The 20,460-nt window shown below is 40.2% G+C and overlaps 1 protein-coding gene across 2 annotated transcripts in view; it reads left to right on the top strand.

The window, feature by feature from the left end:
* asic1b (acid-sensing (proton-gated) ion channel 1b) overlaps positions 1 to 20,460 on the top strand; it is a 164,909-nt gene that overhangs the window by 111,047 nt on the left and 33,402 nt on the right. Inside the window, exon 1 of one of the 2 annotated variants that reach the window (XM_079682981.1) lies at positions 2,865 to 3,877. The exons of the other annotated variant lie outside the window; for it this stretch is intronic. Coding sequence (XP_079539107.1) covers positions 3,218 to 3,877 — 660 coding nt within the window. The 5' untranslated portion in view covers positions 2,865 to 3,217. Of the gene's footprint in view, positions 1 to 2,864; positions 3,878 to 20,460 lie in introns of those variants that run through there. 2 annotated transcript variants of the gene reach the window in all.

The raw sequence follows: 20,460 nt of genomic DNA, 5'->3' as shown, positions 1-20,460 counted from the left end.
TGGTATTTTGAAAAATAAAACTTATAAATATACCTTATATAGGTATGGCCCTACAATATATTATTCAAATATAGCATGATAGGTCCCCTTTAAGATGCCCTCATGAATGTCCCGATGTTGTTACGATCAGAGCTTCCTTTATCGTGTGTCCATCGGGTTGTTGCACAACAAAATCATGTAAACGTATTATGTAAATAACCCATTTTGTGTTCTGTGAAACTGAAAAGGATATAATATATTATTTGAAGGCGAGTTGACAGGAAGTTGATGTTGCTATGGAAACAACATTACGGAGAAAACTTAATATCTTCTACATATAAAGACGGATAAAGTAAAGAACAAAGTCTGAAAATATCAGTACAGTATCATAATACTTTAACATAATCGTTTTTGTTTTTTTGTTGCAGTTGTATGTCTTAAATGTAATGTAAATGTTGCCTTCGTGTGTGGTTCGGGGCCATCTTCGTGCGAAATTCCCAATTCCATATTCGTGTGTCCATCGGGTGTCAATTTCGGGACAGTGTAACAGGGGCTTAAAAGAATTCTTTCATATTTATGTATTTCTTTTTTTAGAGAGTTAACGGACAAAAGACAGGAAAAGAGGGGAGAAGGAGATTGGAACAGCATGCAAAAGCCCCAGAAATTGTCACAGCCTTTAGCCCCGAGGCCTTAAGGGCACCTATTTTGGGATGATTCACAAAAAGGAGTGGCATAATTTTCTGCTCATTTTAAAAAGTGTCGTGAGTCAAAGAAGAAAATATGTGCCGTAGCGTTTTATGAAATTGTGTCATCTTTTTACTATACTTTTTTTCTGCAGTTAAAAATATGTTTAATGTTGGTGCTTACCAGTGAAAACTCCCTTTGTTAAAGTCAAAGCATCAAAACAAAACAATATGATTCTGTTTGACAGATGAAACAATATTGTTTTTTAACTGGCAGTATAACATGCATTAGACATAAATCAAGTGCGTTTATCATCACAGATTGCACCTTCTTCAATTTAAAATGAAGTATTTGTGATGGCTTGTCATGTGAAATGCAGCCCTCAGGAGAAACGGCAGGATTAGATATGCTGCTGCCGCCCCCTGGTGGAGATCAATATGCTTGTTGAGGCAGAGTGAACACGATTTGAAAGAGCAGTGAGGAATGAATAATGACAGGAAACGGATAAGGAAGAAGTAAGATGTAAAAGAAAAGATAAATGGGAAAGAATAGAGCAAGACTATAATGTTTTCTTTTGGATTTATCTCTTTTAAGAACCCTATGAGCATTAATAAATCACCACTGACAATGTAATTAAGACATGTTGGCACCAAGTACATTAACCTCATCATTTGGATTTATTCAGCGGGTCACTGCACTTCTCTGCAGTTTCATTTCCTCCACCGCAGTTTCACAACTTGCTACCCAAAGCAAGAAGTGATTCAATGTGAATATTCATCCAGAGACCGCAGCTCAGGGAGTATCTGACCTTCTTGTTAGGTCAGGATATATGCCCGGGGGCTATCTAGTGATCACTAATAAATATTCAAGGACCAGAGGCTATCATGCGCTGCTGGTTAACAGGCTCCAGGATAGAACCCAATCAAGGCAGAGCCAAAACTCTTTTGTTTGCGCTCTTATCATCAGCAGTGTCTTTCTGTGATAGACAGTCTTCACAGCTGCAGTTAAGTACATATTGACCAAGTCTGCTGCATTTCACACCCTCTCAATTTATATCCGAGCCGATGAAACACACTGGCGAGTTGTTTTTGTTTTAAAAGCCCAACACAATTTATTGGTTTGCGAAATGTGTTTACCGTTAGTTGTTCAGGTTTAATGCGGTTGCCCCTTGGTATCCTGTGGCATCATTAGCTGTAGGTTTTATTGTAAAGAGTGCTGTCATCTCCCTAAATGCATCTAACGTTCCATTTTCTGGCACCTTAATGTTTCTGAGAATAATTTCAGCGCTCTAATGGAGGTGGATCGATACATATGGATCGGTCTCTTACATTTCCTTTTCATATCACAACCAACACCACCTCTGGGAATCTGCATTTATCTCCATGTTCAATAAAGAAAGGATCCAGTTGAGATGAGTCTTTTTTTATCTCTGCTAGTTGTACGTGTTTGCTTTCAGTTAATGTGTTTTCCACAGGCTTGTCACAGCCATGTGGAGGAAATGAGTCAGTAAAATGAGCCATTAGATTGTAATTAAGAATGAGCAAATGAAAGTCTTGATTAACGTCCTTAACTTCTTACTGTAGTGGTTGTTCTGTAATGTTCTCTCTAGCCGTCAGACACAAAATGATGACTTCTTCCTCTCACTGAATCTTGTGAAAGGTCACGCTTATGTGTTTGTGCCTTGTACTTTAAAACTCATCATAAAAACTGAATTTATGACAACACTGCTGCATGTAAGGTTGTGTTGTAAAAGCCAATGAGTGAATCTTCTCCCATTTCTCTGTCATTTCCATAACACCTAAGTATTATTTGCATTCGATTACACAACTGTGCTCATTTTCTTTTCGGGTTAAGAGTGAGGTCACGCAGAACAATAAAATCAGCAGAAATAAAAAGCCTATTTGGTGCTTTCGCTACTGTACATTGGTTTCTCTTACATTTCCCTCTCTCACTCCCACTGCGTCGAGCCTGGTTTTTTCCCTGTAAATGGTGTAACTCTGCCCCAGCACGGTGACCTGTGGCTGGGCCCTGTGGGAGTATTCTGTGTCCTATACTCCTCATGGCCTCACCTTCTTTGCTCCCTCCTCCTCCTCCTCCTCCTCCTCCTCCTCCTCCTCCTCCTTCTACTTCTTTTCTTCTTTTCTTCTTCTTCTCTCTTTGGAAATTGCTGTGGGATGGATCTGCCCTCCAGACACAAGGACAAACCAAGGCGAAGCTTATCAGTCCAGGTCAGAGTAGAAGTGAATGGCAGCGAGTGAAGCGTGGGGTTTGCCTTCAGATTGTGGTCTTTGCTTCAGATGATGACTTTGTCTGGGACACTGTGCGTTTGATTGGGTCAGCATTTAGACTTTAAAGGCCATCAGTTTGCAACAGAACTAATACTTTGTAAATGTTCTCGTTGTATAATTGCTGATTTCTAGGATTATTTCGACTAATGGTGTTGTTGCCGAGACAGATTTCATTGCTTCAGTTTCTTTGGACTCTTTGATTTGGACTTCTGCCTTCAGGCTTCTTTATTAACTCATAGCAATATTGAGTTATTCATCCTGCCACCATGCCGGTCCGTATCATGTGCTCCATCTCCTTTTCTGACGACGAGCCAGGCAGAGGATATGATAAAGACGGCTTTGACGACCATTACAGGGTGAAGAAGAGTTACGGTGACTCGCAGGAATACCTGGACGGTGGTAGTCAGGCAGACGATTACAACGAGGAGGAGGACGAGGTAGGGGAGGTGGACGACCTGGCCGCTTTCTTCAGCGGTTGCACGCTCCATGGCCCCAACCACGTGTTTGTGGAGGGCAAGAAGTTTGGTATTCGCCAGGGTTTGTGGGGTCTGGTCTTCACCTTGGCCCTGTCTGCTTTCTTGCTCCAGGTAGTTGACAGGATCATATACTACTACCAGTATGATTACATCACCACGCTCGATGAGAACTCGGCCAAAAACATGACCTTCCCAGCTATCACCGTGTGTAACTACAACTTTGTGCGGAAGTCTCAGATGAGCTACAGCGACCTGATTTTCATGGGCCCCTTGCTGGGGTTTGAAGAAGGCATGGCACCAGGGTTTCCACTGGCCCCGGAGCCAGACCGGCCCCCGGGGTCTCGCTTCAGCCTCGACGAGTTCTACAACCGTACTCGACACCGCATTGAGGACATTCTGCTGGAGTGTAACTTCAGAGGCATAGATTGTGGCCCCGAGAGCTTCAGAGAGGTAATACTGTAACCCCACTGCAAGACATATTGTTCAAAGTAGTTATTAATGTTTGATCCTTCTTGGACACTATACATTGGAAGTCATCAGTGAAAGTCTGCACTTCATAAATTCAAGAGGTATGTGTCTGGTATACTTGATGGTTTTGATTGATTGGTAATATTGCATATGGGGATCTAATCTTGGAGTGTGGCCCAAAAGAATATGGGGAGGAGGCAGCAGGATTTAATCAAGAACACTCTTCTGTTTGGGTTTATGTGATGATATAACCATGTTCAATAAAACCAAATTCAGGAAAAACTTAACGGTAATGCCAGGATAGAAGTCCTCGACAATGAGGACTTCACTAATCACTAATTGAAAATCACTAATATGAAGTAGAACGTTTATTTATTGCTGTGAGGTTATTTAGTCTCCCACAATTCCAAGTCACTGCTGTAAATTAGAAATGTTTTCTCAGTCAGCTATAATGAAGAAAACAAAATTGCAGACATCATAAAAGCAGGTCCCATTACTTAAAGTGGAATACTTGGCATACAGTGGTGTTATGGAATTTAAAAAAGCACTGAAGGAATCGGTTTGTTGCTCACACAAAACTTCAGGGCAGCATCTTTCTTGGACACCCTGTCCCAGAGTTTGTGGTATTTTTGGATTTGTAGCCGCTCCCCGGTGTTCTCTGGAGTTTGAACATCAGACGGCACACAAGTGGAATACTGAATTACCAAGAAGTGTTGACCATATCCAGCTCCTGGTCTATCGATTGGCTCGACCTTTGCACAGTTATTGATAGGTATGTGCAGACTGCTAATGGGTGTACTAAACTTACATGAGCTGCAATTATATCAGTGTGTAAAAGCAAGTACATGACATACAATTTCCATTAAGACTAACTAGAATACATGATGCCCTTGCTAATCTAAAATGTATTTTCATTATAAGTTATAACAGTGTTTCTCGTAGCAGAATCAGAACATTATCAGTTTGCCTGGCATAATTTTTGTACATTTTAAATGCTAATTCTCAGTTTGTAACAATGTGTTCTTCAAAAGCCCTTCATGAATATAGTTTGCTTACTCACTTATTAGTAAGCAAACTATATTTACCAAGTAATTGGTAACTTTTCTGATGACTGTCTCTCATTTATTCATATATAATTTAGCCAAATCATAATTATTTGGTGATCTTATTTGATGGATAATGTCATATTTTTGGGTTATGGATTGTTGGTCGGACAAAATAAATAATTGATTTACCCAAATAATTACTATTTTGCAGCCGAAGTCCCTTTTTATAGATATGAATTAATGTTCAAAATCAGTCATGAGTCTGTCAAAGAAAATAAATGTACTTGTATAAAATGTTGACATAAACCAACTTATTTACATTCTCCCTGTCAGAGGGAAGATAAAAAGGAAGAGGAAAGCAGAGTGACATTACATTCAACTTTAAAAGCATGTCTTAACAGGTGCTTCCTCTTTAGGGATTCCACAGTGTGAATGCTGAAAGCAGCTCTGACATTATGGGGTTGGGAGCTTCTGAAGTAGAAAACTGTGAACAAGGTTGTATCCTGTCAACCAAAACGCAGAACCGTTGAGTTTGGTGAAAGTGGTAAGAAATGGGAAATGAAGGTCGTAAATGAGGAATGTGGAGGTGAGAGTGGTAGTTGCGAGGAACAGCCGTAAACATCTTTTCATAACACTTCAAGGTAAAGGGAAAATAATTAAAATATTTGTAACAAAGTAAAGTTTGTGCAAGCTGGGTGACTTAAATTAATGATCCTGCATTGAAAACGTAACAATACCGTAGGAAGAAAAATAAGATTTTCAAGTTTGAAAATCGTTTCTACATGTTAGCAATAGAGCAGTGTTTTTAGCTTGAAGGAATTCTGTTTCCTATACTTGTAGTGTAGTGGGATACATTCAAGTTCAACTAGGGACACCAGTTGAAAATGAGTTATAGCTATAACTCTCCGTGCAGAAATCTGAATTCCTGCTCCATAAATTGCATCGTCCATATCCAATACATATACTGTATATTTTGGTTGGGTAAATGTAAGGCAGCAGGATTTTATTTTCCTGCCAAAAAGTGAGCAAATTTGCTGTCAATTCTGTTTTGACAGCAGACCATAGATCTTACTCTGCATATCTCCATCTCGGCTTCAGTGTACCCAAGCTAAAATTGAAAAATGCCCAGTCAGTGTCAGAGATGAGAAAAAGTGTGTTGTATGACCAATGTCCTTGGGGTGGGAAGGGACCAGCTGTCATCCTCTGCTGATGTCCGTTTTAAAAGACAAAGTAGTGTGATTTCAGTTCATTCTGCCGTTTTATCAGCATGAAAGGGAGGAAGGCCAGGCTTTTTTCAATGACAGACGTTAATACCTTGATGCTGTTCAAAACTCTTCTATTCTTGCTTTCATTATGTCTTCCTTTGAAATACTTTGGATCAGCTATCACATTTCACCCCTTGGTAAAACGGTGGTAGATTGTTGAATATAGTGCAGAACTGTGTCCTTGTTAACACAATTATCTTCAACGTCATGAATAGTTAAACAATAAGTTGTGTGTAGATTGTTTTTGTCTTTACTTATTATTTACTCAAGCCATATATTAGCTACAGATTTTTGCATCTTTAAATTCCTGCAATGTCACACTGAGACCGTGTTCTTGACAGTGTGAGTGTCTTGTTTGGATTTCTTTTTTAAGTGAATGTTTGTGCATGCCTGAAGGTTTCATGTGTGTATGTTACTGCAGTGAGGCTAGAGACCTGACTAACACAAGTGACAAGTCATTATTTATTTTTCAGGTCTAATGGAGACTAATTATAGAAATTGTCAGTTTAACTTGAACACGTCTGCGTTACAGGCTGCCACTAATACAGGCTAATCGTTGATTGTTCCTCCAGCTCATGCACGTCCATGCAGCAATTATTATCTCATGCTTTCTCACTATTTTCAAAATGTTGAAGAACGGGTTTGATAACCGCTGCTTGGAAACAGCAATTTAGGATCTTTTTCTGGGTTCAATTAGAAGATAATTACTGTATTTTTGTTTTGCAGATCACAGGGTTGGCATTATCCAAAAACTGAATCATGTTAAGTGATGTTACCATGGTGTGTATCACATGTGGTTTTACATTTCAAGTATGTAAGCAGTAGACAGTAGGCAGATGCAAAAACACAGTTCTATTCTGTAAAAGTACATCTCGGTATTCAAGGAAGCGTTAACTAGCTTGGCATATACTGTACAGTATATTTGAACACCAATGTGTCTTTTTATTGATTAAAAGCAATAACAGCCGGCCTTTTTTCCTAGGAGTTGTCAAAGGGCATTCTTCTAAATCACGAATTGAAGTAGACACAAATGAGGTTCGCTTGGGGGAAATGATACAGCAAAAAAAGTAATAGACTATAAAACAGAAAACAAATGAGGCAAAAGGAGAATAGCATCATCAGGCTAGCTGTGTAATTGTGGCATACAGCAGGAAATGCTTTGCTGTACCCACAGAGCAAACTAACTCACTTTACAGCATGCATTATGTATTTCTGGTATACTTTTTCTTCAGAACAGCAATTCGATAAAGTGAATTTACTTTGCGTAATGTGGCGGTTGGCAGCACCACAGGTCCCAATGGCCAACACTGGACTCCTGCTAGTGCCTGTTTATTAAAGCTGCTAAAGAGCCACTAATGGCCCGTTGTTGGAGTATTGAGAAGGGGCAGGAAGGGGAGGTCAGCTAATTGATTGCTTTCTGTCTCTCTCTGAGTCTTCAGGGACTTCTGTCCATTCCCCCTCTGGCTGTTTCTCCGTCCACCATCTCTGTCTGCTGTTTGTGAAAGTGTGTTTCAGTGTGTCTGTCTGTGTCTGTGCTCACACTGCCATGAGCTGGGCTTCAGGCACGGGTCAATAGTGAAGTGAACACCCTTACAGATATACGGTTCAGGTTGCAGATATTCTGTCCCAGAGCAGAATGTGAGCCCCCCTCAGAGCGGTGATCCAAATCCCTGCTTCCTGCTCCCTTGGCAGCCCATTAGCCACATCTTGCCTTTCTCCTAAGCTCAGCATTGTCAACAGAACCAGCCAGTGGCTCTGGTTACGCCCTTCTCCTGTCTCCTCAAAAGCATCAGGCGATAACAGGCAGAGAGATGAGAGGGGAAGATTTTCAGAGAAAGGAAAATCAAATGCCAAAGCTGGCCTCACCATCTGGCTCCAAGCTGCGAGTGCTTATTATGGTTAAGCACTTATTTTGAGCAGCCATTGAGAAGGGATTGTAACAAGGAGAGTGTAATATAATTATCCTCACGAATATTCCATGATAAATGATATGTTAGTAAATGATCTTGAGAGCACAGTATCATAATGTGTGTTACTCCAACAAAGAGTAAAGAATTAATACATGAGGTATGTGCTGAACTCCATTTATAACGGTTGCTCTACACCTTGTGCAATTAGGCTAATTAAACTGTCACTTCTTCAAATGGAAATTGATTTTTGTTCCTCCGTTTGTAATGTGTAATCATTTTTATGATTTATTTCCTATTCCACCGTGTTTTTCTTTAGAGCTCGTTGGATTCTTGCTGTTTCATTAGTCGGTTTGAAGTTCAGATCCATCAGTGAATACATCACGAGAACACTGACACATTGTCAAATTACATTCATTTGTGCTGAACGCCAAACACTGCCTGATGTGTCGGTTTAGTTGTTTCTTTTCAACCTGAGCATCTGTGAGCGAACTGAACTGAAATAATACATTGCACGTTATCGAAATGGATTTAATTAAGCATAAGCCAAGCATATTCTTGGTCAGAAAAAGTGATCATTAGAGTCTTTGAGTAAAAAAAAAAAGCTTGCTCTGCTGAAATGCTTCCTCCCTCTGAGAGGTGACAGCACAGGGCCATCAAATATTAATGGCAACACTCAAATGCAGATAGCTGTCTCTTTCATCTTCTCAGCCATTATTAGCTTTTTTAAATAAAAAATATAAAGGTGCCCTCTTTAATCCATCTTATTAAAATAATATGTAACATACATCTGAATGTAGAGCCTATACACACATGATATCTTAAGTTAACTCAAGTTAGATGACAGTATACATCATGTATAAAAAATGCTTCCCTTTTCAAATTTAAATGGAAAAAAGTCCTCTGATCAGAATAGAGAAATTGGCCCCTCTGATACTTCTAATGTTCTTGCTTTGTTTTAAAGGCTTTCCAGCATTGCGTCGGCTTGCCAGCATGTATAAATTGCACTCTTGCTGGCATGCGCTCATATCAAACAGCGGTCACAAGAGGGCAGTGTTTTACAATCATTTTGGATCCTAAACCGGCTTTCATGGAGTTCTTGGCTCTTGGATGCTGCATGCTGTTCTTTTTTTCATTTTGTGTACAAGAAAATCACTCAGAAATATACTTATTCTCATCTCTGAGGGAGAAACCTTTGATTCCCACAACAGTACAACATCAGACCCTCAGTGCGGACCACAGTTAAAGCCTCATGTATTAGCAGAGCGGCTGCCAGTGGAAACACAGTGGTTGCATTTTTTGAAAGGCCTTGTTTTCCTGGGGGATTAAACTCTATTTGTGTGTTGTTGGGATTTTAAAAAATGAATATAACAAATCAAACATGAGCTTTGGTTTGTTCACTGTGGACGGCTTTGGCAGAAACCCATCCCTTGCCTATTCTGTCTACCATTTTTCTCTATCTCGCTGTTTCTGTTTCTGAAGGACCTCAGTCTCTGACGGAGAGACACTGTGATACTCTGTCATGCTGTGCCGTCTCTGTTTCTGTCCAAGTGATGGACCAGTGTTTTCAAATGCAGTCATTTTAATTAAATCTCTCATCAGTCTTCTCTGGAGGTTGGTGACAAGAGGTGCCGCAGCACTCTCTCCCCGTTGAGATAAGTCCAATCAGATATAAAGCCTGGGTCATTTAAATGATACAGATACATCGCTGACTCCCTTCAATATCAGCCAACACTTCACAACACACCCGCTAATTAATCATCAAAGTGGCATAAATGAAAGGGTAGAACTTTCACTTTACTCCGCGACTAAGATAGATGACGCTTAATGATGTGAAAATGAGGGATACTGCCGTCTTGTTGGAGCAATTACATATGAATAAGACATATGGCAAGTGTCCCATACAGGGTCAATAGCCACTTACTAGCAGCTAATTAGGCTGATGAGAGGGTCTTAATGGCTTCCTACAGGATGGTTCTCTTGTGCTTAATATCAGGGCTGAAATAAAACGTTTGTCTCTGAATGACAGGACGGATATGTGAGAAGCTGTAAGTAGAAAGATATCGTCCAATTTAAGAGTTGCAGGCTTAGGTGGCTCATGCATGAATGTGCAGACAGACCTTTAAAGTTGTTCCAATCCTTTTATTAGAATAATTATTCATTACGGACTGTCTGTGTTGAAGGAATATCCACTCCCAGCTAGTTCAAGTACATGATATCCTAGGGACATGTAGGAATGTGTGTGTGTGTGTGTGTGTGTGTGTGTGTGTGTGTGTGTGTGTGTGTGTGTGTGTGTGTGTGTGTGTGTGTGTGTGTGTGTGTGTGTGTGTGTGTGTGTGTGTGTGTGTGTGTGTGTGTGTGTGTGTGTGTGTGTGTGTGTGTGTGTGTGTGTGTGTGTGTGTGTGTGTGTGTGTGTGTGTCAGAGCTGGTGTTTGCTGCCTCTCTGCACAGTGTCACAGATGACTAGTTGACATCTATCGCAGTCAGCAGGACTCTCTTGGGAAGTGAGTGCCTCTCTGTAGCAGAGTGTAGACTCAGCAGGACGCCTCAGCCCAACCATGTGTGTGTGTTTTAGTGGTGAGCAATATGGCGGTATATACTGTGCAATGGAAGACATGTGTGCAATGACAAGCAAATCCTACAGGAAATGTCAAGTCTTTTTTTATTTTGGTAACTCTAGAATAGAAACATGTTTGAACATGTGTTTGTCTTAATGTTGCACAGACCTTAAAACATGTATCACCTTGTTCTAGGGGACCTTGGAGCTTCCATTTGTATTTATTTTTTTAACTTTACCAGTAGTCTTTTGTTTTTAACTAAAGCATTGTCTCATGTAAAGCAATTGAAAAAAACAAATCAAATTAAATCAAAAAAAGTTACCTTGATAAGAAATTACTGTGTTAGAAGATTTTGGCAATATGTGTGATGTGTTTATGGTAAATGTGTGTGTACTGTAGTGTATATATGTCTGTTTGCAATAGATAGAGGCAGAAGTAAAAAGATGGGGATCAGTTTTACATATTTTAGACTGATTGGTAAAAGCTATAAATTATTATTGAACATTTTTATAACGTAGTTGACTTGCTCTGTGACATTGCAACATCCCTTTAATGAAAATGTTATATTGATAAGTGATAATATGGATCTATGCCAAACTTAAAGCTACATAAATAGGTTTTAGGGCCACCCATCTTTGGGAGAAGAGATCTGAGACAAACTTTTAGACCAGCAACCCTGACACAGTTTCACCTTATCATTTATGTTATGGCTCCTGATGCATCCAGCAGACAGTAAGTAACATTATCACCCTATTGGGGTCATGTCACTGCGGGCAACATCTTTCAAATTACTTGTAGCCATAAGATTGAAAGATTATGTAAAGATATTTATAGAAATTCTGTATGTCCTAATCTTACCTGTTGTGTATGGCCCTGTTCAGACTCCTGGGTTATCTGATGACAAATGGACATCTTTGAGTGTGTTACTTCACACATACCCACATGCGTCTTACTCTTGAGTGTCCACATGCACCTCGAGTGTCCTCTTAGGATCTCATCTCACCTCCCTCGCTCAAAATGCCAATTGACACAAGTGACCTGAAAAAAACCCGATCATATATGCTTTAATGCGGCTTTAAAGTTGAGGTGGAAGGGGTCCCCATGTACCAAAGCAGAGATTTGGATCTGACTGACGGGTCTTTTCCTTCATGTCGTCTCTCTTTCCCCCAGCCTAGCCTGCCTGTCCTTTCTATCTCAAAAGGGAAAAAGGCACTAAAAACCTTGTGGAGGGCTCAATAGGCTGCTCTCTATCCCACACTTAAATCTCCCAGGTTTTATCCCTTTATTCTGCCTTGCAAACATTGTCCTCATCAAAAACTCACTTTGAGACTGTTCACATCTTTGAGACTCTGGATAAAAGCAGTGACAAGAAGCCTTAAATGTAAATGAGCTCGACATCTCAAACAGACCTTTGCTAATGTTAGTGGAAGGTCTATTGATAGAGTGCTTGCTGTTTCCTCTCAGAGTAAATCTCAACAGGTCTTCTGCTGTTGCCTTTGGCCTACACTTTAGAGGAGGGGCTGATCATATTATTCCGCGCCAAAACCTAATAAGCATGGCCGAAGCAAATCGTAACACCCATAATGTCTGCCTAAGTAACAGACGCAGAAATAATTACACACGCTACAGGGGAGCTGTGCCCTCTTGATTTAAGCCCCCACCTCTCTGTGTTTAAGGGTTTATATTAGGACATCAGTGTTCAGGCGGTTTGAGAATTAGCAGGGCAGAAAAAATAAAGCATATAAATCATGACAGCAATTAGCAATGGCGTCTGCTTCACACCTTAGAATTCCGGACACACGAACATACAGCCTCGGTTAGACATCATATTGCTTTCAGTAAATGTATCTCAGGAGAGGCCATTACGCTGCAGATCAAATTGAAATCAAAATGAAAGATGCATCTAGGTGTAACCCAGCATACAGCTGGACTGTCAGTTTCATCCTCTCCGGAAGCTTGATCCTCCTCTGTGTGTCGTACGTGTGTTTGTGTGTGTGTCGTACGTGTCTTTGTGGGTGTGTCAGCTTTGCTCAGAGTTGTCAGCCAGTCAAACTACAACTGGCCCCTCTTCGTTAGTTTTACACACACTTAACTCTTGCCGTCAGTTTAACAAGCTGCCACTGTATTTGATGTAAAAAGGAGAACAAACAGAATTCCGACGTAGGTCAATTACTTGTTTTGCTTCAGTGTTTCCCCTCTGTCTGAATATGCTGGTTAATAGCAGGCCTGTGATTCTACGTTGCTCTTAAGAGACTGAAATTGAATGTGACTGGTTATCGCCTGAGGAAGTTCATGATGTTATGCTGAATTTAAAATCAAAACAACATAATATTTTGACAGTGTGAGACTTATGGTACAACTTGTCTTTTAGGGATGGATTTGCTCAAGGTGCTCATTTGTTTAAAATCAAACCAAATTATAAAGAACGTGCTCTGCAAAATGAAATGTTGTTAATGCTGTTGCCGGTAAGGTTTCATGTCGGTTGTAAAGGTTGTAATGGTTTGTGAGGGATTTATGTTTGACCTCCCGTACCTAAACTAAATGTAAGCACATATCGTAAAGTCAGAGGGTTGGCCATCAAAATGATATTTGAAAAGCCATCCAAAACGTCTTAACTCGAGGCGATTCTGTTGCATTTAAAGAGCAAATGTAATTTAAATGTATGAACTTTCAATTGGCTATGGAATTACCTCCTGATTTCATTACTTTACATAATTTGCATTTATTAATATCATTATTTTAACATTTGAGTGAAATTACAAAGATACAGCTCCTAGTATATCTGAATCACAATGATTTAATGACAATATTTATTGGATTTTTCAAAATTGTTTTGTCAATCACATTTTTACATTTTTACTCTTATATATCACTTTTGTTAGGAGTATCAATCCGGCTATTATATCATTTTCCTGACCCTGCAACAACTACAGAGGTGTGGTAAGTGTGTGTTTAGCTTAGCCTATAGCATAAAGACTGGACGCAGGGGGAAACACCTTGCCAGGTTTCCTCTAAAGTAAAACAAAAATGCCTAAGCACTCTAAAGTGAAACGCATTGTATCTTATTAGTTTATTCCATACTGCTGTCCTTGAGGTTGTCTGGTAGTGTGAGTGAATCGAGTGGACCAACGCGCAGACGTGGGTTTTTCCAGATGATCAAAAATATATTCAGTTCCACCACAGAAAGCAGGAACATAAACCATTTCATTGGGTTTATCACTTAGACCCCTCCACAGACAATTAACCAGATCAAAGACCTTCACAGTACACAAAGCGCTGACCTTGCTTAATTTTCCTGGAAAGTGAAAAACACAGACCAAACTCTGTTTTCTTTTTTGTATTGATGCCAAGGTTGCTTGATTGCATGTCATCCTTTGAACCTTCCAAAATATCCCTAATAGGCACCACCACCTTTCTACATTTTCTTAAATCATCCCTGTTGTGAATGCACATGACAACGACAATCTTGAACGCTCAACTCACCTCCACAAGCAATAAAATAAATGGATGGATTTAGTTTTACAAGAAGGATTCATTTGTAAATGTCAGACAGGAAGGGACCATTTATTTCACAAAGGGCCATTCATTCATTTCTCCCTAAGCAGCAAATAGGAGGCATCGGGCCTGTGGGGTACCGGGAGGCTGTTTGCTATAGCTAGCGGCCGTACTCTGAAAGTCATTCATCAGAACCGTTTCCTCTTTCCCCAAACTCACCCCAGCCCTGCTGTCATGACGCTGGGAGATGAATTAGCGGTGCCATCCTGTGTTTCCCCCGTGCCGCCCCTTGGGCCGTCGATATAAATCTGCTCCCTCCCGCCACAATCCTTATACGGTATGACTCGTGAATTCATTCTCAGATGAATGCATTGATGTGTGGTGGGGCTGTCACCTCACACCATGAATAAACTAAGGCTTCTGAGACCCTCTTCTCGTGAGCACAGGGATGTTAAGTTAACGGAGCTTGGTAGACAATAGATTCTCACCACATGCGAGCTATTCACAGTATTTAAACATCTGTTCTGACACTTCTGTGACATTAATGTAGTTAATCTTTTAAGGGTTTCAACACAGCAACGTGTTTCCCAAGGCAGTGCTTTACACGCTGCTTTTAAACAGCTCGAAGGCTTCACACTGTGTCTATAGCTTCCCTCACTGTAAAATGGGTCAACATGGGCTTTTAGAGAATCTTATTTATATATGTTTATGCTGAGCTCACCCCCATCCAATACATTTGTGCTGATAGTCAAATCTGCAAAGAAAATGTGAACTACTATACAGTTTTTATACCCCATATCTTTGGCACTGTATATTATACTGTATATAAGTCACGCCTTCGTGATGAATTACCTTTGAAATCAAAAACCCACAAGTCTTTTTCTAAAACCAATGAAAATATAACAATACCATCACAACTAGCCATTATAGCACCTTACTGAACATTATTTTTGATTCGAGTTTTAACGTTTTTCGATTGCTGGTTAGTTAGCAATAAAAAATGTGTTGCTGCAGCACAGGCAGTATGAGAAAAATAAAGAGCTTTTTGAACATTGAAGCATGTAAACATGTCACAGTAGAGGCACACAATACAATTACTGTATGGAACATGTAGAATGAGCTTAATAGGACCCTTTGAAAAGCACTGGTTACTAAATCCCTTTGCTAGAAAATAGGGTCATTCAGATTTTTTCAGGTTTTATCAAATTTCCTACAGAATCCCAAATATTGTCACAGCCTTTTTTATGATTTCCTGATAAGTGAATCCATGCTCCATGTGTAAAACTGGTGGAATGCCCCTCCATTACATTTATATTCCAATACTTTAGACATCCTTGTTTACATCCATGTGAGCTATGTTGTACTATTTCAGTATTATAAGTCTGTAACATGTTCAGACTTTGATTATATTGTGTTCATAGCAGTCAAATACAATTTGAAAACCAAGGTCTTTTGTTCACAGCGCTGACACAATGGGGCTGAATGTGTTTCATGCTAGTAGTTTAGTTCAGTCATACAATATTCAGCTTTGTTTAAGTGTCACCACCTGAAGCTCTGTGTGTTCACAGGCTTGCAGTGAGCTATACTTCCACTTACTCTCACATCGTTTTTACAAAGCGGCAGTCACCTTACGCAGTGTTTCATTCAACCTTACAGCCTGGCAGATTAAGAGGCTATTGGGAAATTGGCCTTTGTGACACTTGTCCCTTCCAGCAGATCATGTACACAATTATCCTCAAAATTGTTTCTGTAAATCACCACCTGCTCCTCTGTCAGCCCCCGCAGCTACAGCACCTTTTTCCACCCTGCTGCTCTTCCTTTGCTCGGTCCTCTCCCCTCCCTCCCTCCCTCCCTCCCTTCCTGATCCCTTGTGGATACTTTGGCTGCAAACATTCCCAGCGGGAGACAGGGAAGCAAAACAAGAGATGCAGAGAAAATACGGAAAGACCTCAAACGGAGAGGAGGAAAGCGGGAGGCGGTGTGGGGAACAAAGGTGTGTGTGATGCGGGTTGTCTTAAAATGTTAAGAAACACATCAGAGAATATGCCGAAGGAGGGGATTGTGTTTATGCCCAAGTAAAAAAGTCAAGGGGTTGTATGCATATGGGGGTAAACAGAGAGAAGTGAGGCAGAGTTTGTAGATTCAGCAGATAGTGGAAAGCAGAGAGGTGGTGTTGCCTCCCTTGTGTCATGTAGTTAGACTCTACACGTGTCCCCACCCTGATCCAGACCTTAAATGACAGGTTGATAAAGTGCAGAGTGCCTCCACTACCCAGTGCTCTCACAAACACACCTCTGCTATCAGCACATGCAGCCTGACACAAAGAGCAATGTGCAGCCCAAAGGTTTGTTTGCCCCTGAGCGTCTACAAACCAGAGACGGATCTCATGTCATTCCCAGTAGAGACAAAGAATACATAAAATAATCCACATCTTTTTTTTATATGTGGCTTTAATTTGAATCCAAAGCCTCAGGTAGTAAGGTTGTTTTTGTATGTATATTTTTTTCAGCATGAGCGTATATAAATAGATGCAATGGATTTTTTATTGATTAAAAATGCCAACCCAGAGCATGGCAAGGGTTTCACTACTTAATCGTCACTTATTAACGCCACTTTAATAGCTTTAAATAGCTACATCATGGCTGCATGGCTTCACATCAGCCAAAGCGAAGCCTGGAAGGTAGTACAGGCAGTCAACCTGAGCAAAATGTACACGTGATGTGCCTTACCCCCTCTTAAAACCAACCAAACACATTCCCCGTAATCTGGCGCTCTCAGGCATCGCACCAAAAATGACTTGTACTGTTAGACAAGGGAACCGGAAGTCTGAAATTGTAACTTATTCCCAGTTTGAATGACTTATTCCTGCATCACTCTATAACTTGTACCACTTGAGCTTATTAATGGACTGTATCACAACATAAGTAAGCGTTGCAAAGGTTTCCTCGACAAAAAGCAAGGGGATTTCTTCATGGATTTTGGAATATTTGGCATACACGCGTTTATGATACTTACACATTTTGATCATCAGGATAACCTTCACATATTAACACCACTTTAATATCTTTTGAAGAGTAAACGCAATAGCCAGAAGTAAATAAGTAACTAAGCTAAAGACTCATGACGATGTTTGGTAATCTCATTTCGCTATTTTGTTACCAACCGCCATTTTTCAGACACATAAAAGCTTCAGGCATTCACAATTTGGGTATTTACTAATGTATTTAATGTCCAAAAACAAAAACGTTCAAATCTCTTAAGTGTTGTTGATTACCGACCTTAAAAACTTAGAGAAGGAACCAGAAATCTTGAAATGGTAACTTAGTTCAAGGTTTAATCACCTATTCCTACCCCTATCTGTAATTGGTATTTACCCCATGAGTTTATTAATGGACTGCATTACATCATGCTATAACATCAACTGCTTGTTTTTCTCTTTCCAACCGTAATTCCCAGCTCAATTTATTTTTCCAATAACTAAAGATTTTTCCACATCCGAACCTGCAACCAATATTAGTAAACACACACGTGTACAAGCACATATACTGCATCTACTTTCTTTATTTGCGTTGTCTGCAGGAAAACTCCAAGTAAGTCCCTTCCATACGGAGGAGTGCTCATGCACAGCAAAAAGCACATATAGTATGCACTTAGAGACCTGGAAAAACGAGAAAAATTAGGCTATTGAAACAAGAGTGAATAAATAAATATCAAAAGAGTGTACACTGAGAATGAAGGAGACCGAAGAGTTCTGCAAATGTGCAGTTACGATTGGTCTAACTATTGGGCATGTAGTTCTGTCATGCGCTTCAACTTTAAATATGTTTGAATACTCAAAAAAAGAAAAAGAAACACAGCATGTAATTCTTCCCTGAGCATGTCACACACTGCATGCCAAAAGGTGTAATCCTGTCTGGCGGGCTAAAGACTGATAAGATGTGACTTCTAGTAGCAGCTATTTAATTTCTGTGCTTGTCGTGCCTTTTCATTTATCTCCAGTTTGCTTTTAAACATTCGCTGCTTCACTGGCTTCACTGATTGAAATTGAAGTCTTTTTCTAATTTGGAGAAGCTGTCAAAGGAAATGTCCACCCTGAAAAAAGGCCCTCTTCTGATCACTCTTATTCCCGTTAGCTCCCAGTGATCAAGCAGCTAATACTCTGTGGTGTTTAATCGCCTGTGATGGAATTCACAACATCAGTTTACAAGGATCGGGACATCAGTGGGATGCAAATGTTTTTGTAATTGCATCCCTTTTTGTTTCATTGTAGTGCTGCTGACGGGACTAAACTCCAAAATGTGTACATAAATATCCTCTGCACACTGTCAGTGTGTTAATGAAAGTCCCCATAAGCTTTATGTTTATCAGCCCAGGGATTTGTCTCTATAACATCATTTAAATGACTTTAGAGGAGACGGATTCACGCCTTGAAATGAAGATTGGGCTGATAGCAATACCATTTGAGCATTTCCTGTTAAGCTTAATGCTTTTGAATGCCTGAAATCGTTATCATTTGAACAAATAAGTTAGCAGTCGTTTTATAGACTGAAAAAATCAGTTTGGGGAATATACACAGCATTGAAAAATCAATAGTCTTTTAGCCAAAGACTGCATTGTTCTGCCCAGCACTAATCAAGGAAACTGCTTTTTTTTATAGGATTCCTTTTTTATTCACTCTTGAACGAATCAACCAAAGTTTGATACAGTGGTTCCCAAATCCCCATTCATAAATTCAAAGTTTATTTTAAAAAACAATCGATCAAACAGGATATTCATTCACATCACAGATGTATCAAGGCGTACAATTTGTGGCCAAAGTCCCGTAACAAATGCCCCTGTTTGTTTCATAAAGGGTTCATTAGTGAAACACTAACCGCAGTTTCAGAGCCGCGTGCATTTGTTATTCTGTTGTAACACAAGCTGTGGGATTGTGTTCCTCTGTCAAGCCAGTGCATCATTATCCCTTCGCCCAGACGGATTAGCTTGTTGCTCAGAGCCTCAGCCCGATATGTCTTTCTGTTGATGAGCTGGCTGGGGAAACGGGGTTGAACGAATGCTGCTAAATGCCAAAAGTGTCAAGATCCATCTCTGGTGAATTCTGATGCACCCCCCACCAAACAACCAATAATGAATGCATGTGCCTCCCAAATGAATACTTTCTAAGTATTCTTTTTGCTCCCTATCTGATACATTTAACAGTCTCTCACTTCCTCCTGCATGTCTATGCAGCGTTCTTTACATGACGCACAGCTGTAGTCAATCGTATTGATTTCCATGGTACAACTCTTGAATATGTAATTTTGGTATCTTGCTGTGAAGCTGTTATGGTCTCCGGTTGAATAACCATCCCCCATGGCACCTTTATTCCTTGAAACATGAGTAATCTTCCGAGGAGAATACTTGATTGTCCTCTGGGGGGATGTAATGACGTGTTAAGCCCGCGAGATGAGGAGAGTGAAAAGTACGATGTCTAAATCCAGAAACATGGTGAAAGATTAAACTGCTGGTGGTTGCCTGATCTCATCTGTGAGAAGTGCTTGACTCTCCTGTCTCCTTATCTATGTGAACTATCATGTAGTCGGTGGGTGGGTTGGGTATAGACTTGACTAAAAAGTCTCCCTAGGAAATACAACAAAGTAATACTTGCAGTCATGATTTACAACAATATTTCCCTGACTTTAATCCAGCATTGAAGATATATTTCCTTAAACATACAGTATAGCTACAGTCTTTTTTCTAACTTAACTTTAACTTTGTAACAAACCATTTAAAGTTGGCCTTGGCTCCACGACAGTCGCCAGCTTTAGCAATCTTCAGTCCAGCTAGCTAATGGGTAGAGTATTTGTGTCCAGACAGGAGAATTTAAGGGAGATTTCCAAGCTTCTAATTCAGACAACATCGATCACAGTGTCAGCCGGGCGGAGCAGAGCTCCGGGGGAGGAGAGGCCGAGGAGTGACAGCTGGAGGCAGAGCGAGGGCCAGAGAAACGCCCAGAAAACAGCAAGACGGAAGGAAAATATAGACCGAAGCCAGGAAAATACTGAGAACACACACTTCTAATGGGGCATGAGTGATGAGAGAGAGGGATTATTTAGTCTATACATTGTAGTTCTTGTTTCTTTAAACATACCATAGTTGGTGCAGGCATACAGTATTATGATTTGTGGTGCATATGACCAAATCTATTTCAAAATAAAATAGGGCAAGACGTTGACACACGGTAAAAGTGTAACAAAGAAAAGTGGTTTTAACAAAAAGTTGATGCAGTGACTACACATGCAATGCTAACTGGTG

Source organism: Notothenia rossii, assembly GCF_949606895.1.
Source record: "Notothenia rossii genome assembly, chromosome: 5".
In the NCBI taxonomy this organism is placed as follows: Eukaryota; Metazoa; Chordata; class Actinopteri; order Perciformes; family Nototheniidae; genus Notothenia; species Notothenia rossii.
The sequence above is the reverse complement of the archived record's forward strand: the minus strand, read 5'-3'. Positions and strand labels throughout refer to the sequence as shown.